At 42.7% G+C, this 27279-nt stretch overlaps 1 protein-coding gene across 1 annotated transcript in view; it reads right to left on the bottom strand.

The window, feature by feature from the left end:
* Positions 1-27279, bottom strand: part of GALNT9 (polypeptide N-acetylgalactosaminyltransferase 9) — a 234440-nt gene that overhangs the window by 20510 nt on the left and 186651 nt on the right. The window contains exons 7-8 of the mRNA XM_019538992.1: positions 4578-4763; positions 1004-1141 (exon numbers count right to left, since the gene is read on the bottom strand). Of these exons, the coding sequence (XP_019394537.1) occupies positions 1004-1141; positions 4578-4763 (324 nt within the window). The remainder of the gene's footprint in view (positions 1-1003; positions 1142-4577; positions 4764-27279) is intronic.

A 27279-nucleotide genomic window follows, 5' to 3' on the forward strand; every position in this document is an offset into this window, starting at 1 on the left:
TAAGAGAGAAGAACCTGAATGGAACTAAGTGATTATTTCTATTTTTAGTTTCTTGTCTTGAATGCAAAAGGAATCAAAAGCTCTTCCATTTTACCCCTCTTCTGTGAAATATGAAATATTGTAACCTGAAGGAAATATGCTTCTACATCTTGCTTGCCACCAGACAACTTTGAGGTAAAAAAACTTTTTCAACCTTTCCCTGTGCCTAACCTGGACAAAATCAAATATTCCAAACAGGAGATTTTACCACACCTTCAGCTCTCCTGTGAAATATAAATTTTCATTTCTACCTAGGAGAACTTTTACAATCTCTGCTCTCTTCTATGCCTGATGAAGGGCAAGTGTGCCCAAAAGCTTGCAAATAAATAAAACAATTGTTTGCAAATATCTAGTTGGTCTAATAAAAGAGATCACTTTTTCCATGCGTTTTGGTTTGTTTTTCCTCTAGACCAATATGGCTACAACCTGGATACTTGTCTTGAATGCAAAATTCTCCCACTTGGAGTCTACATTCATCTTCTCACAGTGATATTTGATTTTTTTCCTAGTTACCAGGATTTTCAGAAAGTGATCCATCTCCATCAAAAGATCTTAGAGGAATCCAAAGAGGAGGAAAGCCAGTGCGCTTCCTACTTTTGATTAACTACCTTGGCTGTCTCAACTGCAAACTTTGTGATGCTCTCATTTGTGCTGTCCCATTTTGTGCTGTCCCATTTTGAATTCAATACTTCTGAATTTACATTCTTAGGGCTGTTGTTAGCTAAAACCCAAGAAACTGCGTTTCATTGTTCATAGGAGTTATTTAATCTTATTTACTCCAGGAAGAGAGGGAACACTTCACAGAGCCTACACTTTCTAGACTTGATTTAAAAAGCATAGGAAAGTGTTTGTGTTCCTGCTATCGTATCAATTTTAAATTTCACTGTGTTGTCTGATGCCCATTCACTAAGATGAAAGGAATGCTCTAATACAGTTATGATGTATTTTCAAAGACATGCAGTACCTCTCCATAAGTGATTGTATTATTGTAAATCCTCATTTCAGGATAAACATGCTCCAAGTACCACTTAAAACTCCGGCACTGCAGTCGCTGCCGTAGAGCTATTCTTTCTGAAACATCTCCAAAGTCAACTCCTGGGTTCTGCAAAGCAGAAATATAACAGAGAAATCCCATTACAATGACTACACTGTTGTCTTTTGTATGTAAAACTAAATTGGAGTTCATTCTGTTTACAAGTTACATTCCCCCCATTCCCACTTTCCCTTGTAAGCAGCAACTCGTTGAACAGCCTTTGAGAACCGACAATAAATATTAATGGAACTTCACGAGAAAAAGAAGAGAAACGAATAAAGAAAAACAAATGCACCATAAATAAACCATAGCAAAAGAAAAATTAAAAAAGAACCTTAAAAAAAAGAAGAGAAGACTAGCACATACAGCTCTGCTAATGTTTTACAATATAACTTTAACTCCCCTGTAAATTCTGGGCCTAATTCTGACATACGCCATAACAGCCTTTCAGTGGTATAATACCAGTAACTTCTATACAGCTCCACCAGTGTAAATGAAATCAAGCCTTCAAAACTCAACACAGACCTGTTAAAAGGTTCATTAAAGCTCATGAAACTTTTGAATAGATCTCCATCCAATGTCCAAAGACTCCGAGCTGAATTGTGGACCTGTAGTTTGTTTGATGCAACACAAGGTAAAAAAAAACCTCACTATCAGCGGTGGAATTTTGCTTTGAGATTTTGCATATGTTGGAAAGTAGCATTCAGCGCAAAATACAGGTGGAATGAAGGCCTTGCTTTCTTCCAAACTGAAAAGAGGACCAAATCCTTGGCCCATAAAAAACAGCAGAGCTCTACTGATGTAATGACGAGAAGCAAGACTTGAGTGTTGATTTACGTCACCTGGATATCTGTCTCAACTTCTGCTTGCTTTCTGAACTGAAACTAGCAAGTTTCACATGGCTCAAATTGAAATACCATATACATTTCCTGCAGAAAGATCACTAAGTGCTTTACAGACAGTATCCAATACAGGATTACAAGGCAGCAGCAAATCTTAGCTGCAGGTTTATTAGACTCCCTACCAGAGATACACTTTCTGGCAGAGAATACAAGTTTAGCAATGAAAAGCCTTTTCTATTTATTATGCAAAGGTTCTGCTGTACTCACTGCCACTTGCGGGTACCTGTTTTGCCTGGATTTTTCTATGCAACATCCATTCAAATGAAGGCTACCCTAAAGAACAGCATTTCATGAATCGTATGCAGCTAATACCATAAAATCACATAAAGTAAGATTCCTGGATCCCTGAAATCAGGAGGGAATAGATCACAGGAAGGGGTAAACCAAATCTTTTGTAGATGGAAAGAATATTTCCCTGTCTTGTTGAAGTGTTCAGTTTTGTTGTGTTGATGGACCATGTGTTAGTCAGGATGCATGCCATTCTCCCGTGGCTTGACATACCGATCAAATATGGAAGGGGTAAGGTGAATTACAGTGCTACGTGGACTAATTCTGATATGATAGGATTCAGCAATGCTACTACTTTGTTAGTAAGTAGTATTCGCTACTTCATAATTAGGCAGTCCTACTCTTACCTCCAACTGAACATGAAGCCAGTGTAACGAGCAGCTATTACCATAGTTGTATTTGTCTGATGTAAGATGTAGTGTTATGCGCAGATTATAGAGTAAGTAATTGTGTTATATGCTATGTGATGGTGTTTAGGAAGCACACAATGTTTATTATGTGGGTGAACTGTGTAGCTCATGCTCTGAGACTAATCAGTGATTTTTCCAGTCCTCTATCAACTATATGTCTGTTAATAAGTGTACGGTACCTTTTATTCCTCATAGCCTGGATACCACAGTGCATTAGATCTGTGAAATAGTAGCATCCTCACTTCCTCTTGGCAAGAACTAATGGGGTTATTTTTATGATGTGCATTTTATCAATCAATTTCTTTTATGGAAAGTAAATTTTAATGTACAATGTTTCTTGCTAGTTTTATGCTTCCTAATGTAGACATGCCTAGTTTTTCAAAGCACCGCTGTCTAGTTCAGTGCAGAGAACTGCATCCAAAGCTAATCTTAGAGAGATTAAAGAGAATCAAGTTTAGGTGTAAATGTTTATTTAAATGCCTTTTTTATTTTCATTTGTGGAAACCGTCAAGCAAATAAATTTACCAGAGTTATTTTTTCCTCTGTCTATCAGAAAACTAAGAGGCCGTTCAAAGGAATGCAAACGGAGTCTGGATGGGTGGAAAAGAAAATATTTGTGTTATTGATGCAGATGTCTTTGTCTTTCCCATCACCTCGTTTGACACAAGTTAATACAGGGGAAGCAAAAAGACTTCTAAACAACAGCGTCGTGCAAAAAGATGCGGCGCTCTAATTCAGCTGAGAAGTATCTTCCATAGAAAATTAATTCATATGTGAAACACTAGCAGCTGAAACAGTGACCCACTGGACGTACTCTTCAACGTCCAACATGTGGTCATGGGCAGCAAAATGGATGGAGCATGGCTCCTCTAAATTTATGCAGTCTGGACAGTATGTTCATCTGAAGGGGACCTGGATTCTTTGCATCTATGCCTAGATTCTGGTATTTAATCTAACACTCAAAATACCACTTTGGGAAGGTATATCATTAATATAGGTATTTAGGGACTAATCCAAATCCGTTGAAGTCAACGGAAGGATGCTCATTAACTTTAGTGGGTCCTAGGACATAACATGAAACATTCACAGGTGTGCAGCTGACTTTTTCCTCATTCAGGCCCTGATCCAAAGCACATATATACAGAATTCAATAGGAGCCTTTCCATTTAGTTCAGTGAGCTTGGATGAAGCATTTACTATGCACGTCCCATTATTAAATGATTGTACTGTGGTTTAACTTGTCTGTTTTTTCCATGTACACTACCTGGACCAAAAGCCACTAAAGGACAAAGCAGACAAAAAAGCAAATCAGCTTCCCCATGACATTATCGTGCAAGACCAAATGTCTCATCTTTTACAGTTCTTCTCAACTGATGCATCATCAGAGACAAACAGGAAGTTAATTTATTATTTTTATTTAGTAGTATTTTCCCTAACATTTCCTAGAGGAAGCAACCATGATGAGCACTTCTCAGAAATATATGATGCAAAGTAGGAGAGAGCAACCTGTCTATAATATAGTCACTGATCTCCAAATTAAGATAAAGTCTGGACCTCATTCCCCTGTCTGATACACAGTTTTACACTAATAAATTCCATTGACAAGCACAATGCAGCAAAATCTTTATACAGTCTGGCAGGACTGTAACATTTGAGCACCTTGAAGAATAATGTCCTCCTAATTAACAACTTATTCCCAGGAAGTACATCTGTAAGGCCAGGCCATCTGAGTCATCACTCATCAACGCTCAATTTAACTTATTCTGGGGAGGTAAATTAAGATGGTAGTTTTTGTTCTGAATGTTTGCTGCCTTGATTCACATCAAGTGTGAATGGTGCTAACTCAGAGCAGACACTTACGCTTCTCTGCCTCCATTTAGGATATATGATGTGGTCTTCACTTACCGTCATTGGGATATTCCATGCCATGTAAACGTGTGACTTGAAATCGTCCATCCAGACCTCAGCAGCTCGCAAGGCATTGCGCTTCGCATAGTAGTCTATGTCATTGTTGTAAGGTTTCTTTGTGCGTTCAATGTGAGCCACTCTAGAGCAAGGTAAGACTTCCATGCTTCCTCCGCACTGCCAGACCTGTGAGAGTTTGAGGATGAAACCATGAAACAAGGAGAAATGTCTCCGAAAAAGCAGGCTGACATGGTTGTTGATTGTAAGATACTGTCTCCAGTGACACATCAACATCTGTGACCTTGAGATAAGAATGCTACTCTTTCAGTTCTTAGGCAGAACAACTACTGAAGGAGAAAATTGGAGACCTGAATGTCAGGGACCAAATTCGACTAATATAAACTGCCACAACTCCAGTGAAGTCAGTCCTTCAGCTGAGGTATGGGGTCACCATATTCCATGTCGTATATCCTGGGGATCAGTTTTGGCAGGAAATTTGCCAATAAACTAAGGAAGACAAGGTTCTTTGGGTAAATCCAATAACTTTAATTAGACCAACTAAAATAGTTGGAAAGAGTCTTCTTTCATCTGTCAGAACAACTGCAGACTTCCTCAGCCAGAAGAAGGGTATTTGTACCCAAAAGCTGGCAAAGAAGAATTTTTTCCAACTATTTTAGCTGGGCTAAGAAAAGATACCAGATTTATGCAAAGAATCTTGTCTGCCTATGTCCTTAGAACAACACAGCTACAACCTATACCCCACAAATAAACGAATGCACTTGTGTTAGCTCCAGTTTGACCATTTCTAAAAGAAGGTGGATTATGTACATGTAAGTGTGCATGAGTGTACCAGCTGAGGAATTGAACACAAGGGCCTTTATGCAGAAGATAGAAGCACACCTTTTGGTTTGACAGGGAGGAGAATGAAAGGAATTATCTACGTGAGAGATATGAACAGAAAGCCATTGGAAGACACATTCATTTCCCCACTATACATATGCATGCTCTATTTTTTCAAAAATCAGGTGATTTTCCCATTTTTTAAAAAAATTGCCCCCCCCACAAACTTCTTCAATTTTCAGTTGAACCATTCTCTCCTTATAAGCAAGTGCTGCCTTTAGCCTTATTTGATCACTGAGTTACCTGGTTGGAACAGAACTGCCACTGGAAGTTGCCTGGGAATAAGACTCTAGTCTCAGCACTGAATGAATTAACACAGGGTGGTAGACATTTGCACCCAGCCACTCACACATCACTATAAGCTTCCCCTGGAGTGACTCTTATTCCTTGAAGTTCACCACAGGCACAAATTACTTATATTTATCTCTCAAATTCATTCCTCAACTGTTTCAGGGTAAGCTCATTGGCCAAGCTTCCTCCTTGTTCTATTTTCATGCCTGCATGAGGGAGTAATGAGTGAGGATGAACTTTTCTATTTACACCCCTACATATGAGGGGTGATCCAAAAGTTCTAAGACTTAGCCTTTATTTTAACGAATAGTGTACAAACAACATTTTTATGAGCTGTCCCCTTCGAAGTAATCTCCCCCAGATGGTATGCACGTGCCCCAGTGCTCCTGCCACTTTCAGAAGCAATGCTGGAAGTCTTCAACTGTGAGTTTTTTGAGTTCCACTTTCACATTCTCATATGGTTAGAATGTCATCAAATCTCCTTCCTTTCAGCTTCGTTTTGATTTTTGGGAGCAGAAAAAAATCACATGGGGCAAAGTCAGGTGAATACGGAGGGTGTGGTATCACAGGACTGTTTTTTTCAGCCAAAAATTCTTGAATGGAGACAGCAGTGCATGAAGGAGCATTGTCACAGTGCAGAAACCATCGACCATTTTCACACAGCTCGTGGTGGTTTCTCCTAACTTTATCCCTCAATCGAATCAAAACCTCTTTATAAAAGGCCTGATTGATTGTTTGACCACCCAGTACAAATTTCTGATGAATGACACCCCGAACATCAAGTCTTAGAACTTTTTGATCAAACCACGTATACTAGGCAGAACTGAGGTCTGGTTATTTAAGAGTAGATGCTACGTGCCCACTTAGCTCCTGCAGGAAGCAAGTGGCCACAAAGCAGTGGGACCTATGCACAGCACTAATTTCACCCAACTACACAGTGGGTGCATCTACATGTACAATTAATTTGAAGCAATAAACCCTGGAGCAGCTTGAGCTGGACATAACTACTTCTGGGTACAGCATCTACACATGGGCCTGGAAAAGTAGCAATCTGAGCTGGGGCAGAGCAGTTTACACCAGGGCCGCTCCTGCCTTGTTCTGCTCTGAGCTCTTGGTGAGGGTGGTAGGCAGTGGAGGGGCTGGCTGGGGCACAAGGGTGCTGCAAATGCAGAGCCATGTGGCTAGGCAGCAGGCAGGCAGGAGTCTGGCCCCTGCTGCCTGGGCACAATTTATGTCCACGGTCAGCATCTGTATGCACATTTAATTACAGTTAATTGCTTCACTGCAAGATAGTTCTGCACCAGCAGCGTTAATTAGTTAACTGAGGCCTAATACCATTGCACGTGTAGACAGTGATGCTTTACTCTGCAGCTGATCAGTCTACCACACAGTAAGGCGCACGTGTAGACCCAGCCAGGGAATAATAATTCACTGCTGGTGAGGCCTATCAATACATTTTTTCTGTTGTCTTTCTCCTCCCCAATATAGACAGTGGAAACAAAGAAGGAACAATTTTCCAAAGACGGCTCTGAGTCACAAAGGGGTGGTACATTCTTCACCTCCCTAGGGAACCTCTCTTAAAAAAAAAAAAATGGTCTTACTGAAGTAAATAAAAGATAAAATACAATCAATAGTCCATAGCTTTCCAAGGCCACATATTGCTGAGGATAACAACTTATTTTCCAAGCAAGTTAGACTCCATGATAGGACAAGGGAAGTTGTACCTACACAGAGCCTGCCTTCTTGGAGACCAAGATAAATTGCTTGGAGAAGAACAGATAAAATCTTATCCCTCTACTCTGCTTTTTGAATACTTATCAAGATAATATTTATTTATTTGTTGCCCTTCAAGCAGTTGTGCAGTAAATCACTGGTCACAGGAATTTGCATTTGATAAATGAAATGCACAAGAAAACACACTGCTCATAAATTTGGACCGACATATGCCTAGAGTTTCCACTGCAAAAAGGAAGTGCAAAAAGGAGTCAATTAATTTTCATGATCTGAATAGAAAATGCACAGTACACTTCAGTATATTGCTATTTGCCCGACCCAGCCATATAATGTACGGCACATTTTTCTTTCCTTTGATATGGTTAATGACCTTGTAATTTTTATTTATATATTTTGATACCAAGGGCAAATACATTACCTGAGTGACAGATTTATTTCCCTCCAACACTGATGCTTATGCAAAATGGAGAAGCAAGGAGGTACTAAACCGCAGCATTAAAGCAAAGAGTTTAGCTCATCTATAAATTCAACATGAACAGTTATTTACCAGGGATAAATTCTACCCAGATGAAATCCACAGGGAAATTGGACACCTGGTTTTGAAGGAAACAAAACCGAAAAATTCTGCCTTAGGGTACAGAATGCTCACCCTGTCGAACATGCTCTTTGTTGCTTAGCAGTCAGTACAAATTTGCACAGCAGTATGATTAGCCCACCTGCAGGCACTCAAGATTTTCTTTACATTTCATTTCCACCTACCCACTTCTACCATCAGTTTTCTAGGAAGAAGATATCTGCTTGAAATGAAGCACAAATAGAACTGGTCAGGACTTTTTCAAATGGCACCTCTTTTTTTTTTTTTTTTTGATTGAAAAAACAGTGATTCACTGAAACCCACAGTTTTCATGGGTATGAAGGAATAATCTTGGGGCAAGATTTCTTAGGGCTAGGGTGCAACTGCTGGTCACAACCCATGAAAGCTAGAAAAGTGACCAGACAGTGAAGGTGCCAATAGTCTGTTGGGCAGAAGACCCATGTTCAAGTACCTGCCCTAATAGTTTCATAGCTGGTTTCATAGTTGGTAGGGTTGGAAGCGACCTGTGCAGATCATCCCCTGCCATGGTCAGGAAAGAATGCTGGGGTCAAATGACCCCGGCAAGGTGATTGTCTAGCCTCCTTTTGAAGACCCCCAGGGTAGGAGTGAGCACCACTTCCCTTGAAAATTGGTTCCAGCTCCTAGGTGCCCTGACAGTGAAGTAGTGCCTCCTGATGTCCAGCCTGAATCTATTCCCAGTCAACTTACGGCCGTTATTCCTTGCTATTCCCAATAGTGCTTGGGGGAACAGGCAGTCTGCTATTTCCTGCTGGTGCCCCTTGACCAGTTTATAGATGGCCACCAGATCCCCTCTCAGCCTTCTCTTGTGGAGGCTGAACAGGTTCAGGTCCCATAGCCTCTCCTCGTAGGGCCTGGCCTGCTGCCCCATGACCATGTGAGTGGCCCTCCTCTGGACTCTCTCCATGTTGTCCACATCCCTCTTGAAGTGCGGCACCCAGAACTGGATGCAGTACTCCAGCTGTGGCCTGACCAGTGCTGCACAGAGAGGGAGGATCACCTCCTTGGAGCTGCTGGTGATGCATCTGTGGGTGCATGACAAGGTGCGGTTGGCCTTCCTGACTGCCTCCCCACACTGCCGGCCCATGTTCATCTTGGCATCAACGATGACTCCAAGATCCTTTTCTGCCTCTGTGCTGATGAGAAGGGAGTTCCCCAACCTGTAGGTATGGTGCTTGTTCTTCCTCCCCAAGTGCAGCACCTTGCACTTGTCAGTGTTGAATCCCATCCTGTTCTCATCTGCCCACCCCTGTAACCTGTCCAGATCTAGTTGTAGCCTGTCCCTCTCCTCCAGCATGCCCACTTCACCCCACATCTTATTGTCATCTGCAAATGTGAACAGGGTGCTTTTCACCCCCTTGTCCCAGTCGCTGATGAAGATGTTGAACAGTGCGGGTCCGAGGACCGAGCCCTGGGGGACCCCACTGCCCACAGCCCTCCAAGTCGAAAATGACTCATCCGCTACCACTCTCTGGATGCTGCTCTCCCACATCACAGCCAAGGGAATATTCTCCCACATCACAACCATGTACCTTGCTACCAGATTACTGTTCATTCCTTGGTGGGTTTCTTCTATTGGAGCTGGTCCAATTTACACAAATAAATTACTTTTCATCACTGTGTGTGTGAAGTGAATATTCACTGAATATCCTAACCACCAAATCAGGCTCTCATTAGTGCTATCTGGTCTGATGGACAAGACAACTGAATAACTATGTAAAGAAAGGAAGTAAGGAGGTAAGGAAAAACAGGAAGAACCTAAGCCATGTGGGCCTAGGTTTATTAAGGCATCAAGGTACCATATAAACAACCCCAATTTGTTGATTTAAATGGGAGTTGGGTCTCTGAACATATTTAAAAATCTGTCCCTCTGCCAGCTGCTGCTTTTTAATATAATGCCTCTGGCTGTTGCCTGTGTGAGAAACAGCATTATAGAAACAGTGTCTAATCTTTTCACCAGACACTTTGGAGGAGACAAAGAGGGATGAGGGAGAGCATAGTCTCCTCTCCTGTAGATTAAAATGAGGCTCCACCCCTCACCCCCCATCTGCAAGTGTCAGGAGAGATGCCAGAGGGTCACAGTCAAAGAGTCAGAAGACCTGTCCATCACAGAGACAGCAGGACCTCTGCCTCCTCTGGATGGCAGCAAGTCTCCAATGTCAGACATTTGCCTGGTAGAGTGTCTGAAAATAAATGAGTGCATTATATTTCAAGGCTAGCTCACCAGGAAAGTGGAAATGAATCATCTGGCTCACTCCATTACAGGCTTGCGTACTACCAAAAAGCAGACATAGTACTTTTGTTCTTATCAGACAAAGTAGTAGTAATCTTGCCTTCTACCGTCTTGACAACAGAGGGACAAAGTTGGGTGGGAGTATCTATTTGAAGGTAGCAGTTAAAGTAGGTTGGGCATGGGCTTGGAGAATGTGCTCTGGATGGGGTATGGAGACTAATACCGTCTAAGTGGCAACAGCTTCTGCAGAGTAGAAAATTGGCTTCTCTCTTGCTGTCTTGACTCTCTTAATGCAGCTGCTAAACCTGGAGATTTAGGGGGTTAACCTGGCATCGGAGTGAGCATAACACGGTGCGCTCTTTTAAGACATGATCAAGTAACTCCAAGAAGCACTCAATTTCTTTTCTAATTGTAGTTAATTTCTCATTTGAATGTTGCTCTTTAGGCTGCTATAAACAAAACTGATGGCAATATAAATGTTACTATAGTTGCGTTACCTTAGTGTTTTGGTGGCTAATTATCTCAATCAACTTTGCTATTTGCAACACAAACAGACATATTAAATATTAAGAGGAACAAGTACTCACATCAGTGCTAAATTACAGTCTGAGTGGTACTGTTTATATTTTATGCTGCAGAGATGTACTAGTGCTAATTACAAGCTATACCTGTACACCTGAGATATGCTGGCCTATAGTAAAAATATTTACTGTACATTGCATCATAGTTATTTCCCCTAGACATCAGAATATCGATAAAAAGGAGACTTCAGCATTTATTTTGTGTCCAACTATTAAGCAACGTTCAGACAACTCTATTGTACTTTACTTGGTCTTCAACATGTCTTCATGAGTCACCAAAAGGTTATGCAATTAAAGGGAAGAGGGTCAATTTGAAAGCGTTAAAAATCCTCTTCGGCATTTTGGTTGACAAGAAGAGTCAAGTATGTAGGGGCTTGAGGCCCTGGCCCTCCTCGGAAAGACGGTTGTCACCTGAAATGCATAAAACTTTCCACAGGTCCATCATCTTAGCACCTCGTCATTTTTATTAATTAAAAATATGAACTTTTCTTCTGAACATCCCCCCCACCGCCCCCCCCAAAAAAAAAAAAAATCCTGAAAATTTTTAAATCTTTTACCCCCAAAATGTTTGGGTTTCAAAATCTCATCTTTTTAGTAAAATTATCCTATTTGGTCAGAAAAGCCAAGCCTTTAGATAGATTTTGTCCTTGTTGTTTCAACTGTTCACTGTGGCAAAAAAATAAAAATAAAAACAAATTTCCATCAAAAAAAAATCTTGACCAAAAAATATGACCAGTTCTGATACTGGCTGTTGCTAGAGGTGAGATGTTGAGCTCGATGAAGTTCCAATCTTACATAGCAGAAGTAATTCCTATGTGTAGCAAACTATTTGGAGCAGTGCTGTGTCTTCCTACATGAAAGACAATGCCAACAACCCAGAATTTCATACAAAACTGAACAATTTGCAAGGAAGCGGTCTCATATTTGAAGGGACTTCTACTAATTACTAAATTAGACGTCAGGGATCTAATCCTCTGTCAACTGAAAAGCATCCACCATTTTGTTACGCTGAACCTCGAGTTCTGGAAGTAATTGTCTCCAGAGCAGCAAGTGAAAATATTTGTTTTACTTGAAAAAACAGTAATGAATATCAAATCTTCGCCGCCGTTTTTATACACATGATCAAAAGCACTGATGGAAAAAACACATTCCAAAAGCAGACAGTAGCAGAGAGGATTTATCCTCCCTTGCCAAAAAAAAATGCATATGGCTTTAGAACCAGCTCTCTCATGATTTGATTTTGTACTGCTATCCTTGCTATATAGGGGTCGTTGCTTTGGCTCACATGAGAATAGCTGGAGAAAAACATTTGTTGGCTAAGTCCTACCCCTTGGAAATTTAGTTGGACCTCTTGTTGGGTTTCACAGGAAAGAGAGAAAGATCAGAGGAGAAGCAGCAACAATAACAGAAATCTGCATCTTGCTCTGAAAGTTAGTCACTGAGGGAGAGTTGAGAGAAGAATAAAAGCTTGCAGCAGGAACCTCCTCCATCAAAAAACATGCTACTTAAAGAACCGCGGAAGAAGCATCCAGAATATTTGGTCTTTTTGCAAAGATTTACCCCTGTGTTGGATTTGCTCCCAAGAAATCACTGTCTCTCAGGGATTTATGCTTCCCCTACAGAGATCCAAACAGTAGCTGGAGCAGAAATTTATTAAAACAGATTTTCAGTCAGTTCTCTACTGTCAGTTCTTGCAAACATTCAAAGGTTCACAAAGCACTTCCTAACTGGAGTCAACTGGGAGATGATCTTAAAAACACATACAGATGTTTAAATGTGCTTGGGTTACCAGGCCCATGTCACTGCTGATGGTGTAATATGGGCAGCTCATCATGTGGGCCACATTTAGTGGAACTGTGCCAAATTTATACTGGTGCAGATACAAACTGAAAATTGGATTACCTTGCCATTAGGTTGTAGATGGCAAGAAGACTTGAATGTGAATGAAGAATCAGGCTGCTTATGCATAGCATTTTCTATTGTCTAGTTTAGCAAGCCATTCAACATAAGCTAATTTTTCAACATAAACTTTTAAAAGTCTTTTCCCTTTTCTGGTGCATGAAATTCCTGCCCCAGTGACCACAGGAGTTCCAGATTATACCCGAAATAAGTGGTGACACTTAGAGTTGCTCAGGATGGGTTGATAGGGAACCATGGGCTAGCAGCCAGCAGGGCTCTCCAGGCTAGGGTTTTGTTGATGCTGCTAGAGGTTTTTCTGTTAGATTCGGGGGTATAAGTGAAGGGAACAGCCACGCTCCCTCTTTATGTTAGATTTGGAGGTATAAGACTCATCCAGGTAGGGCAAGTGGTGGTGCTTTTAGTTCAATCTAGGGTTGCAGGTACTTGGTTCTTTAACCCTAAACCTAGCCCCAGAGCCATGTACCCATATGCCTAACCATATACTGCACTGACCTGCTAGCTCTGCTTACTCCACACTTCTTTGAGCCATCACAATTGCATCCCCAAGGCTAACAGAGGGAACTCTAGCAACCTGCACATAACCGTATCCCAGAGAGCTAGTACCACACCCTAACTTGCAGTCCCCAGTCCTCCTATGCTGAGCCATAACTTGGCAAAACCAAGCATTTCTAATAGGGCTGTGTGAAGCTTCAGTCCCTGATTCAATTCGGTGGATATTCGGCCCAATTTGGTGGTCAAATCTCCGAATCTGAATCAAATCAGAGGACCCTTTAATTTCTCTGAATCAAATTGGAACCTTCCGAATAGATTTGGAAAGATTCAGCGATTCAGACAGAGGCAGCTTTAAAATGTTTTTTCTACATACCTCTAGGTAGCAGGGGGCTCATGAGTGCTGCAGTGCTGGGGTGCATGGAGAGTCCTGCAGAAGCGTGGGGAGCTCCCCAGTGTGCTCGGCAGCAGACCCAGAAGTGGACCAGAAGCACTTCCAGTCCACTTCCGGGTCCTCCGGGGAGTGCACCAAGGGGCCCGAATCAGCATTGAATCTTCAGATTCAGGTTTGGCCATATTGAATCAGGGACAGTGATCCGAATCAATGAATTGAATCACTGTCCCTGATTCAGGCCAAATCACTATCCCTGATTTGGGCTGAATCCGAATTGAATAGGGCCCGCTTTGCACACCCCTAATTCCTAACCATAGCTCCAACTCAAACTCTAGCAACCACAGTGCAAATCTCCGGACAGGGTCTATTTGAGTAATACCAGATGTGCCTAGAACCAAGACCAACAGCTACATGACATTTTTTGTCATTTCGCATATATGAACCAGGAACCAGGGCTAGAGCATGTATTCATAGTGGTGTGGACTAGCATTATCCAGTATGATATATACCTGCACTTTGTGTCCTTGGCACATTCTCCCTTTTACTCCATGCTGTGTTGCGTGCTCCTTATTTTACAGAAACTCCATCCGAAAGAAAAGGTGATATAAGTACTCATACTGCCTTATGCTGTCACCACCTGCAAGTTTAAGACCTATTATACAATATATATATCTTCTGCTTTGTCCTTTATGGAACCTCGACCCACACAGTTTTGTTTGTAGACTGCAGCCCTTGCCTCCATGCCTGGATGGGTTCAGCCCATCTGTCCCATTCCATTTCTGTCCAGTCTCCCCTACAACCCCACCCCCCTCAACTGAATGTTATTTTCTGTACTAAAAAGAAGGAAGCACTTTGCCTCTCTCCAGCATAGAGCCTGGGGAACCAAGACAAACTAAAAACAGAATGGATATAAGCTAATCTGAGACTGCGGGCCTGTTACAAAATTAAGGCTAGAAAATTTCTGCCACTGGATGTGCCTGCTTGGAGGAAGTACAATTAAGATCCACTGCAGGCTGTCTTATAATTGTCTGCCAGCAGCTGGAAATTATTTCCAGCTTCCCCCCAGGCCCAAAGATCTGGCGCATTAGAGGGGATCCCCTTTTAAAGGAGAGAATGATCTTCTAAGCTATTATTTCTTTCATGCAGCGAGCAAGTGGTTGGAGGAAACCAACTTTTCATCATGCCCTTGGCAGCAGGTTGCTTCTTCTCTATCTTACCCTACTGATGACTGTAATTCTTTGTACTTCAACAATAGCCCATCTGTGACACCATTTCATAAAGGAGAAGGCTCATTACATCTGAAAAGTAGATCCTTAAGCTTTTACCCCACTAGAAATGGACTCCTGGATGTTTAATTGAAATGATTCTGAAGTCCATCCAAACAATTCGAAACACAAGCCAGAATGGAAGAAGTCTTTCTCTTATCCCAGACTTTAATGCTTCTGCAAGGCACATCAAGTAAATAGAACAGATAGAGGGAATTTTTAACAGTACTCAGACATCACACGGTTTATGATATCCCAGCATGGCAATTCTTAAAAGTCGATGATTGGAGTTTTACAAAGTAAAGCCCATCAAAGATCTAATGTTTTCTATCTGCGAGGTTTTGAATTCAATTTATCAAAGCCATTTCAAAAGAAATCCAGGAAGGCAATAGAAATGAAAAAACCCATAACTGGAAAGGAACCTATATAACAATCAGCAACACATAACATCAGAGCTAGGGACAGTAATTATACATAAACCAGTATAAGTGATTGGAAACCGGTTCAAATCTACAGCACAACAGAAGTTCAGTGCACATAAACCACTTTCAGAATGACTGAAACCAGTTTAAGATAAACCTAGATGGATGCAGTATCAGACTTAACTGATTTAGGTTAAGTCAGTTTATTGAACTTCTATCCCAGATCCCCTCCAGATTCAAGTTAACTCACAGTCTCCCCACAACATCCCAGGATGCTTTGCACCTCCCCTGCAAACCCCCGCTTTCAAGGTAGGCAGGTTAGCCTTAGCCCAAGATGTCTGCTCCAGCTGACCAGGGAGGCATGCTCTAGCTCCCGCCCCAGATTCTGGCCTGGGCTGCTGCAGGCATGTGGCTGCATTTCCAGAATCAATAGTGAATGTCTGTTCACTTGCTTATCAGTTCAAGCTACATAGCTTAGACTAACCTGCAAAGATTGACTCGATTCAGTCTCGGGCTTTTTGACTGTCTGTATTTAGCCAAATTGGCCCAGCCTAAGAAACAAGTGGAAGAAGCTGAAAATCAAGTTAGTGTTGTTTCAGAAAACTGCAGCATTCCCACTAACCCCTATGCTCAGGCACTAGGGATTCCACCACTTCTTTTTCATGATGACTTACATCAGGAGTGTCAAACATTTGGGCTTTTCTCAATCTCTTTCAAAATGCTGTCTAGCATGAAACCCAAAATATGCAGGCAACCATAAGCATCTGAATCTAAAATCATAAGGACATTCCTAATCACACCAAGGCAAAGAGAAGAATAGTTCTTCAGAGTGGACACAGGTCTAGGAAGATGTTACTATAACTCAACTCAATCTTAAGCATGGCATGGAATGGCAATCACTACTATTTCTCCCAAGTAAAAGAAGAGCAGGCCCAGAAAGTGTCCTATTACCATCCAGAGCACAAGAATGTTTATAATTTATGTTGATCTCCAGTTCTTTAGGGATGTATTAGGCACTATGATTTTTCATATGAAATATTTATTTCTCTCATTGTGTCTGCTTAGAAGATTAGATTTAAAAAAATTAAAGAGAGACAACCAGCTAATATTGTTTAATGTGCAGCATGGAACAGGTCTGCATTGTTCACTGGGAACTTAACATATTTGACAATTGTTTACTGCAATTAATCTAAAATTGATGAGTTTTCCTTTCCATATTGTCACTCTTGACTGCAGAATTGTATATTTCATCAGATAGATTAGATGAAGGACCCTTTCATTTCTTTCACATATGAGGCTATTTGTAGCTAGGAAGCTATTATACTAAAATATGGTATAAGATTAAATTAATCATATGATCTCATTTACATTCATGGATTATACTTTTATGATCATCCCTAATGTCAACCACAATTATCATTAAAAAAAAAAAGCCTCTAGAAACATCCCATGCTATTTACCCAGTGCACTCAAGAGGCAAAGATCTTTCCATGTCAGAAAAACATTGTATGCCAGATTTAGCTACAGAAAATCATGCTCAGAACTGAAAGAAAATAGCCGCACCTTACAACTTCTGGATTCCACCATGCTTTCCCTCTAAGATTACAGGGCATCTAAACACGAGATTTAGATCCAGAAAGACACAGGAGAAACATCTGATTGGCCTTATGATTGAAACCAATCCTATAAGCCTGGGCCCTTTCCATTCTTGCTAGGAATAATGTATATCTATTCTAGATATAAATAGTCCTGGGCCCAAGGCTAGGTCTTGTGACAAAATGGTCCCAGAGCCATATGGCCTGCAACATCGAAAGGACACAACTGTTGCTTCTCTCTAACATACCCAGTCCCTGAGAATACATAGATTCATTTTTCTGTCTCTTACTGCAGGAAGCAAACTCTAGGTGATTGTTTTCCATCGGCTTTTAATGTTTACTCTGGCAGCTGCAATTCATGCAGCACAAGCTTAATTTGACCCATGTGGTCTTGATGAGTCAGGCAAATTCAGTATTTTGAAACTGTTAATACAGGCTGAGCGTCTCCTGTTTCTCTATGTCACGGACCTCAAGCAATTTATTCTTGGCAAACCATTACATTTTCTGAAACAAGTGTGCAGGGTTTTGACTGTGTTGCTACCCCCTCATAGACTTGTTTGTTTAGAGGCCTGATCCAAGAGCTCTTAGTGACTGTTGCGTGAGAGAGAATTTTCTTTATTAAAAGAGGAACTCGTTGCACTGATACTAGATTTTCCTTAAGTATCTGTTAGAATTACACTGGGCTTGGATCTGTTTGTCCTTGTTCCCTTCGAACCTTTCTAACATATTTTATAGCCGTACCGGGGTCCTTGAGAAAAAGTCAATGAGGGAGACAATGGAGATACAATAAGAGAGCTATTCACCATGAAATTTATGGGATGTCCTTCATATTTCCTTTAGGGACTATAGCAGGATCTCAGACTAATTAAAGACTCAGAAGTCTCTGCGCTGAGGAGGATATGGACTTCTGTTAACCCTCTTAGGGTACAGTAATGCTCGGGTGTACCTAAACTGAAATATTTCCTTGAGAAACTTGCACTCAGCCATCATCATCTTGCTGCAAAGCTAAATTTTATACATGGAGAGATAAATCAGGTAAATTAATAGCCTGGCTGCTACAGGAGGGAGAAGATAGGATTTAAAATGATATTAAAAGTGACCCATATACTTTAACTGCTAATCCAATCGCTATAAATCCACATTTTGCGCAATTTTACAAAGAACATTACCTCTTTGACCAGAGCATGTCTGTGGATGAAAATAATGGTTTTATGAGTGGGCTAGAATTCCCTTCTATAAAGAAAAGCAGAGACTTAATGAATTATCTTGGAGAGGGTGTTGTGGGGGCAGGGAAAGGCAGGTCATGAAACCTGAATAGAAATGAGGGGAGAATAACATTGCATAGGTCAATCATGTCATACAAACATTAAAAAAGGTAGCCAGGAAACAGAAAATATCTAAACCAAGATGGTTCAGTATTTATTAGTTGCCTAGGGGAAGTTCATGTATAATCCTAGTAACACTGGCTATAAAAATTTTTTTTTTTTATGAGGTCATTTCCCGCTGAGTCCACGAGGCAGATTATATCAGGAGTTAAGTGGACGGCTGGAAGACTGGCAGGGTGCAATAGAGGTGCATGTACAAAGACAAACTTGAGTTTGTTAGCAAAGCCAGAAGAGATTTTGTAGAAATAGCGTTACAAAAGAAACAGGAGGCTGTAACTAGATAGGTGGAAACATCAGGAAAAATTCTGTTGCCCTTGCACAACCCTGACGTTGCACTAATACACAAAAGCAATATCTGCCCTCCTGGGCTCAGTGTCTTGCTGGCTCCCTTCATAGTATCTGATGATCTGAAGCTGCTGCCTACAAAAGCGTATGCATCTCTAGCATGCACAGAGCTGGAGTGGCAAAGTCACCCTACGAGGTTGCTGCTTGGCCCCACCTTGATACCCCGCTGGCCCCTTCAGGATCCCACCCTGTTATCTTGTGTGCCACACTTTGATGTTGCTATTTAACAAGGAGCCTATCCCTGGAGAGCAAAGGGAGTTTTGGGTGGTTGGCCCTTGCCTGAGCTGAGGACCTCTAGCCTTGGCCCTTTTCACTCTGGCTGGGATCCTCTGCCCAGAATCCATGGTGCTTGGATTAAAGGCATCTAGTCCTCGGCTCTCGTCTCGCCCCTCGGGTGCCCCTCAGCCACTGTCCTTACCCCATGTGAGCTTTGGGCCCCGCAGGGCTCTGGGCTTCTTGGCCCCTTCAGTCTCACCCTTGTGGACTCTGGACTTACACCCCAATCTTTGTTGTCTGGTATCACAGTCCTCCAGAAAAAACAGCAGTACTCCTTTTAAGATGTTGGCTTCCTGCCCCTGACATGGCCCAGCAAGGCCCAGACCCCAGGATGCTCTACACGGGGTGACCCTGCAGCACCCTGTGACTTCCTAACCATCCCTTACAGCCATGTCTGGTCCTCCAGTAAAAATGCAGATGAACAACATGAGCATCTTCTCCAAAAAAAGTTCCCCTCCTGGGTTTAATCATTAGGGCTGTGAGAAGCTTTGGTTGCTAATTGGATTTGGCGGAGATTCGGCCCGTTTCAGTGGCCAAATCTCTGAATCCTAATCGAATCAGGAGACCCTTTAATCTCTCCATATTGAATGGGAACCCTCTGAATCGATTCAGAGAGATTCAGTGATTCAGACATAGACACAGCTTTAAATGTTTTTTCTACAAACCTCAAGGTACCAGGCGGCTTGTGAATGCTGCAATGCTGGGGCAGATGGAGCATCCCACAGGAGCACAGGGGGCTCCCCAGTGCACTTGGTAGCAGACCCAGAAGCACACATCCCCCCGCAGCCAACTGCCGAACCAGGAGGGTGCGGGGGAGCACAGGGGGTTCCCCTGCGCACTCTGCGGAAGTGGACCGGAAGTACTTCTGGGTCTGCCTCTGAGCATGCAGGAGATCCCCCGTGCTCCTGTGAGATGCTCCATCCACCCCAGCATTGTGGCATTCACGGGCCGTGCCTGGTACCTTGAAGTATGTCGAAAAACCATTTAAGGCTGTGTCTATGTCCAAATCACCAACTCTCTGAATCTGCATCAAATCTTCAGATTTGGATTTGGCCGAATTGAATCGGGGACAGTGATCTGAATCAACAAATCGAATCACTGCCCCCGATTCAGGCCAAATCCAAATCAAATAGGGCCCATTTCGCACACCCCTATTAATCATACATTATGGTAGCATTGCCATGCCAGCCTACAGCAGTCATCTATTGGTGCTCGGTTGTGCAGAGTTTCCTCTCGGCTCTTCTGCAGTCTAGACTCCTTCCGTGAGCTGCCTGGCCTGGCTCCTACTGAGAACTCTGCCTCCTCCAGGTCCCTATGGCCAGACTCCCCTCTTCGGTTCAAGCCTCAAGCTTATGTACCTCTGCCTGGGTTACCTGACCCTCTACTTCTGCCCCAGGTGTGTCAGTCACTGCTTGCACCTGGGCTAGGGGACCATTTTGTCCATGGGCCTGTTGCAATGATCAGTCTGTTTAAGCTGGTCAACTGACCCTTGGCTCCCTCTTCCTTTCAGTAATGGGGTAGGGGCCCATTACAATCTTGGATTTAGTTAGTATATAAGCTGAAAATATACCTTGCTTCCTGCCTGATTTCAGACTAACATGGCTAGCTACCTGTCCCCAGTCCTGACCCCTGACTTTATTTGGTGAATTGGTTCTGGATCTTCAGCAGATTGTGCGGCATGTCCATCTGAAGAATGAAAAAGGGGGGCGGGGAGTAAGATGAGTAGGCCAAGGATGAGTTTTAAAATTTTCAGAGCCTGCTGAAAAGATTTATTTTTCTCAAGGGATGAAGTACAGCTTTGCTGCCCTAAAATGCTGAAGGAGAATTAACAATTCCTGTCATGTATGAGACAGAAGACCTGCAATTCTTACGTGTTATACATTTTTGGGCTGTTTTCTACAATTAGAGGGGGATAAAAAGCTATTAAAAGAGAGTGAAAGGCAACACATCGGTATAAAAGAGGCTCATTTTGAGACGTGCCCTAAGTAGCTCGGGCAGGAACTTCCATCCCTTCCTTTTCTGCGTTTCATTGATACTGATACCTCTGGTAGTGGCTGCCACTTGCCTTGTGCAGAAACTCTCTTCTCATCTCATCCTACGCTTGTTGGGTTAAAAACCCCCACACATTTTTAGCTTGCGCACTGTAAATGTAACTGGAGTCTCCTATTTACATTAGTAATTGTGCAGGCCAGATGTTCCTTATCATGTATTCTTTAAGAACACATTTGATGTGGATTATTTTATCTCTGTTCACATTTTGCATGACTTTTTGTCCAAAGTGATAGAACCCCAGCCATTCACTTCTGCACATCTGCTGTCATATACGGCACTTGCAATATAAGAGCTAAACCTCAATAAACAGGAACTGTTACAAAAGAAAGCAACAAACCTATGCATATAAGGTATGTGAAATGATATTAAAACCAGCCTATTCCCGGTTCCCTCTCTATCTCAATCAGATGATTGCTTTAGGTTGTTTATTCTTCTTTATCCCTAAACACCATAGAGAAAAATCTCCCCCTAAATACATGCCTCATATGTACTTTAAGCTTACACAGGCAAATTTGAAGGTGAATTTAAGTGCACAGGAAATACCTAGTAGAATCCATGAGCTTTAACCCGCAGCTGATACAGTCCATAATTTTGACTAGTCAATCTGCAAGCTATTTGTAACACACAGTGTGCCACAATTCAGCATCAGCTGGACACTACTAAAAGAGGGTCAAAGTGGATCAAACAGAAACGAACATGGCAGCAGACTGATACGCACTTTCAGACCTTGGTAGTCGGAGTCTTGCAGGTCAGAATGGAGGTGTCTTCTCTCAGCTGCATTTCATCATAGCCACTATCTACTCTGCCCTATGACACTGATATTTCTATTGTAACCATGCCTTTAAATTATTATTGCAAAAATTGTCTTGTCACTCTTAAAGAAGAGCAAAGAGAAATTTAAATCATCATTCATGAAAGTATTGTATTTACAATCTTTGCCATCTCTTCTTAGGATGTCATTAATTTGAAGATCAACACATTCTATATTCAACCAGTAAGTTGTCCAAAACTGGCTGAACAGATCCTTTAAAGAGGCATTCTGGATGTTAAACCTGCTAATAACTGTCATACCATGTTCTGATTCAAAAACTGTGACCCCTAAGGGCAACCAGCATTTACTGACTATGTAGCTTTGGTTCCCTCAAGTAACAGGATGAAAACGAGGTCTATGAAACTGCTACTTTCTTCAGCCTAACAGAACTGGTCCTTCAGCTTAGACTCTTTTGTGCTTATAGATTCCAAGTTCTCACAGACATTGACACAGCTTTAAATGTTTTTTCTACATACCTTGGGGTAGCAGGCTCATGATGACTGCAATGGATGGAGCATCCCACAGGAGCGTGGGGGGGGGGGGCAGGGGCCCTCCACATACTCAGCGGCGAACCTGGAAGTGGACCAGAACTACTCCCAGTCCACTTCTGGGTCTGCCAGGGAGCATGCAGGCCCTTCCCCCCACCCCCCAGCTCAGTAATCGGTTGCAGGGGGACCCTGGGTGCCCCCCCAGATCCCAGGAGGAACCAGTTACCAAGCCAGGAGGGTGAAGGGAAGCCCCCCAGAGCACTCCCCAGTGGTCCCGGAAGTGGACTGTAAATGCTTCTGGTCTACTTCTGGGTCTCTTGTTGAGCACACTGGGGAGCCCACCGCACTCCTGTGGGACACTCCATGCCCCCCAGCACTGCAGTATCTATGAGCCCCTGCTACCTAGAGGTATATAGAAAAAACTTTTAAAGCTGCATCTATATCCAAATCGCCAAATCTTTCCAAATCTCTCTGAATCCATTCAGAGGGTTCCGATTCGATTTGGAGAGATTAAAGGGTCCGCTGATTTAATTTGGATTTGGAGATTTGGCCACCGAATTGGGCTGAATCTCCACCAAATTGAATCAAGGACTGAAGCTTCCCACACCCTATCTAGTGGCAATGACAAGGACCACAGTTAAGTCCCAACATAAGCTGAGGGCCTCATTACACACTGATTTTAGGATGCACCTGGGATTCTTAACCTCTGGAGTGTCCACACGTTAACACGTGAACTAGTTTTGAGCACCCTTTAGGCAGATTAAAGTTACACTACTCCGGGGCAGATTTATCTGTGATCTGTTACCCAGCTCAAGTTCCCCTAATGCGTAGCCACTGGAGGCTACACATTTAGTATAAACAACCCAACCACCTGCTTCCCCCAACTGGCCTGGATCAGACCCACTGCCTCCCTGTCATCTCCTCAACTGGGCCACCATCCTGCGCCATCCCTCCCTCCATTTCTGGCCCAGATCGGTTCTGCTGTCCCTGCCCCCATTCCAACCAGCCTTCCCCCCATCCCTAGAGACTGGGCCTACTGTCCCCCACCCCTCCAACACCCCAGATCTCTGTTTATCTACCACCTACCTCCCCAGTTTACTTTTGGCTGCTGGCATTGTCCCAAGGGAGCAGGTAGGGGAAGGGGAACTGCCTGCCCAGCTGTGACCACTGCTGCTGCTCTCCGGGGTGGACAGCCAGCTGTAAGCCAGGGGACACAGGGGGTGTGTGGGTGATCCATGAAGGCCAGGGGGGCAGTGGGGCCCATGATCCCGATGAGCTCACGCCTGCAAAACTTCCCACACAGGCATTTCAGCAGTGTCTTGGCCCCTGGGGACAGGGGGGAAGCCCCAGATGGGAATGGAAGGTGGGGGGAAATCTTACCTTTCAGTCCTCGGACTCCTGTTGACTTGAAATGTATGACTGCTCAAAACTCAAGCTAGCCCTAACACCCATTTGAACAGCCCAAAGTGTGATGTGAATCAAGGCCCTCTGAATTAAGTTACAGACCTGAAGCTAATATGTTCATTCTGAAACTTGACTTGGGTTGAGGAGGCAACGATTAAATCCAGATTAAGCCTAAATTTAATTTAGACAGTGAATGTGAAAGCTGGGTTTTTGTTTTGTGTCTAGTGATGCAGAAAACTATTGGGGTGGAGGTTAAATGTGTCCCAAAGGATTTTTACTTATTTTAGGTTGACATAGATGAACAGTGGGATTTCACCTATGCAAGAACACATAGTTCTATGACAGAGAATGCTCTCTGCATAACCATTGGGCTAGTTTCAGGTCTAGGTACTAGAATACAAATTTAAAATATTTGAAAGGTTTCAGACCTGAGCTTCTGGATTTGATTTGTTTCTAACAATTACTGTGTGTGAACCAAAAAAAAAAAAAAAAAAAAATTAAAAAAATAAAGGCAGAGATGTGATGGAACAAGTGTGAAAAAGTCAGACCCCAAAGTATAGGTACTGACTTCAATATCAAGAGTTTGATTTCATTTGACTTTCTTGAAAAATGGCCAATAAATAGAGCTTCACATTATTATTTGTTGAGCTGATCCCATTTGGTCTGGGAGATAAACTACTAGTATTTCTATCTTTTCAGATAGGGCTGACAGTTACAGTATAACTCAAAGGCTGACACATATGATAGGGAGTCAAACAGTGTCAACAAATTGGCCTAGTGCTAATGGGAATTCCTAATAACATCTCACTGCAATAGTTATCCCAGCTGACCCAGCCTCAAAGTAAGAGAGAAGAAAGTTTTACAAAAAGTGAGTGCTCAACTCTCCCATGTAACAATATTAGTTCACGGCTTAACTCTCTTGATAGAGGAACATTTACTGCATGTTCAAGCTACTGTAAGGAGCCTGAAAGGTGATAAAAAGCTTCCTGACATTTGTGCCTTGATGTTGGCTAAGGCTGAAACCACAGGGAAGAAAAACGAGAGTGGAATTTATTGATGCCCCCATTATAGCAAAATGGTTCTTGAACAAAAAAAAATATATATTGAAACAGACTGTCTAATGAAGTGATCACTAAGGGTCCTTTCAAAGGACCCTAAGTGGAGTTGTCATCATTTGTTTTGTCTTTTCAACAACAGGCCTTAAATGATCTTTGCATATTGCCGGCACTAAATCGTGGAGGGTTATTATTTTATTTTAAAGAAAAAAGCTTTTATGTTGCTAGGGATTCATTCAGCGAGAGCTATTATGGTTATTGTGACTCCATTGCAGAGCCAAGGGATTTGCTATATGCTCATTAGATCCTGCTTTGTTCCAAAACAGTCTTTTACAATGCAAATTTTAGCATGCTGATCTACTTACAATAATACATCCAAACAAAGGCTATTAAAGTAAAAGCTTCCTATAATGCAGGAATTCTACAAACTCAGATTAATTACTAATATTTTAGACTACAAAAACATCTGGGGTCTCAGCTTGAATTCAGCCTTTGAATGTGGCTGCTAGAAGTCATTTAATTCAGTATTTCTGAAGGGTATAAAAACCATACTGATGGAAAGTCACAAAGCTCGGTGGCGGTTTGATGAGGGTATAACATCAGAAGTTTATGACAGGCATTTTTGCCAGGCCTTCTCTGTGTGAGTGGCATATGTGAAAGGTTTGTTCTTTCACGTGCTGGGTCCAATCCATAAACAGAAATCAGAGCGAGAGAGACTTTTGTCCTCTTGGACCTTCAAAGACGATGTTTGGGAACTCAACTTTCTAACTTCCTTCCTCTCTGGCCCCAGCACCCTCTTCACAGCCCCCCCAGAGACTGTAGGTGAAATGAAGGCAGGCAGGAACAGCCAAGGGAAGGAGACCCAAGCCAAGGAAAATCAGGGATCACAGGGCATGCATTAACTTGAAACCAGCTGGTGTAAACCCGGCAAATTCAATGGAGCAGTGCCAATTTATACCATGTGAGGGGGCTAAGCCTTGTGCTCAGGTTCAGCAGTCTCATCCTGCTGAAGATGGACGCAGAAGAGCAGACATGGCCTGCCATCCCGACAGAACACATCCTTGATTTTAATTTTCATCTTTAAGCATGAGTTTTTCTTTGTCCCTCTGCTGTGACCTTCGCAAAGAAACGGTTGTAAGAACACAGATCTACCGGGCACATTATCATACAAGACATATGGCTGATGGTAAGATTTATAGCCCCATTACAAATGAGTCTGGAACAATAAAGTCCTAATGCCTAATGTGCCCAATATAGATAATACCTAGCTATAACAGCACAGAAGAGAGGAAACCTATCCCCTGTCTCCTACAGATGGTCTAGTCAGGCTTTACATGGTGTCCCCTAGCAGGACTGTCACCAAAGGAATTCAAACTGGGAGAGGAAGGAAGACGACACACTTTGAGAAGAGACTGCTGTGAGGATAGTTAAGAAACCATAAGTGCTGAACAGGAACAGAAGGTCTAGCCCAACAGAGGCTACAATGGCTCGTTACAGCATTTACGGATGCCCTTCCACATCAGCTCCACAGACTGAACAAACTCACTATAAAGCAAACCAAACTCTGCTTAGACTAGGCAAGTTGGTATCATTTACAAGAGCAGTTAGGGCTCACTACAGAACTAAATCTAAACAAGATCCTGCTTCAGACCTGGAGTATACGTCACAGTTGCTCTTGTGACCTCCCCTCTCCAATGTGCTTGAGAGCAGGTACGGGGGGTACCCCCCCATGCAGCTCCAGCGCTGCATTTCTGGCACTGGCACATGCAAATGAGCAGGTGAGCCGGGCGTGCTTGAGCGTGTCCTTCCCTGCCGATGCTGGGGACAGAGCGCAGGCAAATCCAGAAAGCTCAGATCCTCCTTACAGATCTGCAGGTACATCAGCTACATTGGAGCCATGCCAACCGATGTCAGCTGGGGATGTAAGTAGTTTCTCCTTAGCGAGTGCCTGGAAGAATTGCACTGAGTGAACAGGCTACCCGCTACTTTGATGAGCCAGGAGGAAATGAATGCTCCTCCAGGCTTTCTTTCCAACCCTGACACAAACTGTGGACATCTGACAAGATGTAAATAATTCATCTCCCAACCTCAAGTCCTGCACCTATTATTTTTGACATGTATCCAAGGGCTCAGAGCTTCAAGGAAGAACTGAAAAAGTAGGTGCCAAAATAGCTCTGAGAGTCTGTTTCTGGCCTGACCAGGAGTCCTGTTTGCAAGACTTCCAGCTCAGTGGCAGGCCGTGTCTAGATCTATTACTGACCAGCTTGGGTAACATTCAAATAATATGAAGCCAGAGGTGAATTTAATATCAGGCCCTCAATCGTCTCTCCCCGTAGGATGCCACATTGATACTATTAAATAGATAGATAATGAGCATTATTATTACAGCTGTGACATGACTGACAATCAGACTGAAAGCCATCTTGGTGTTTAATGTGCAAGACCTGTA

The sequence above is a fragment of the Crocodylus porosus genome, unplaced genomic scaffold, assembly GCF_001723895.1.
Source record: "Crocodylus porosus isolate Cpor-Errol unplaced genomic scaffold, CroPor_comp1, whole genome shotgun sequence".
Classification (NCBI taxonomy): Eukaryota; Metazoa; Chordata; order Crocodylia; family Crocodylidae; genus Crocodylus; species Crocodylus porosus.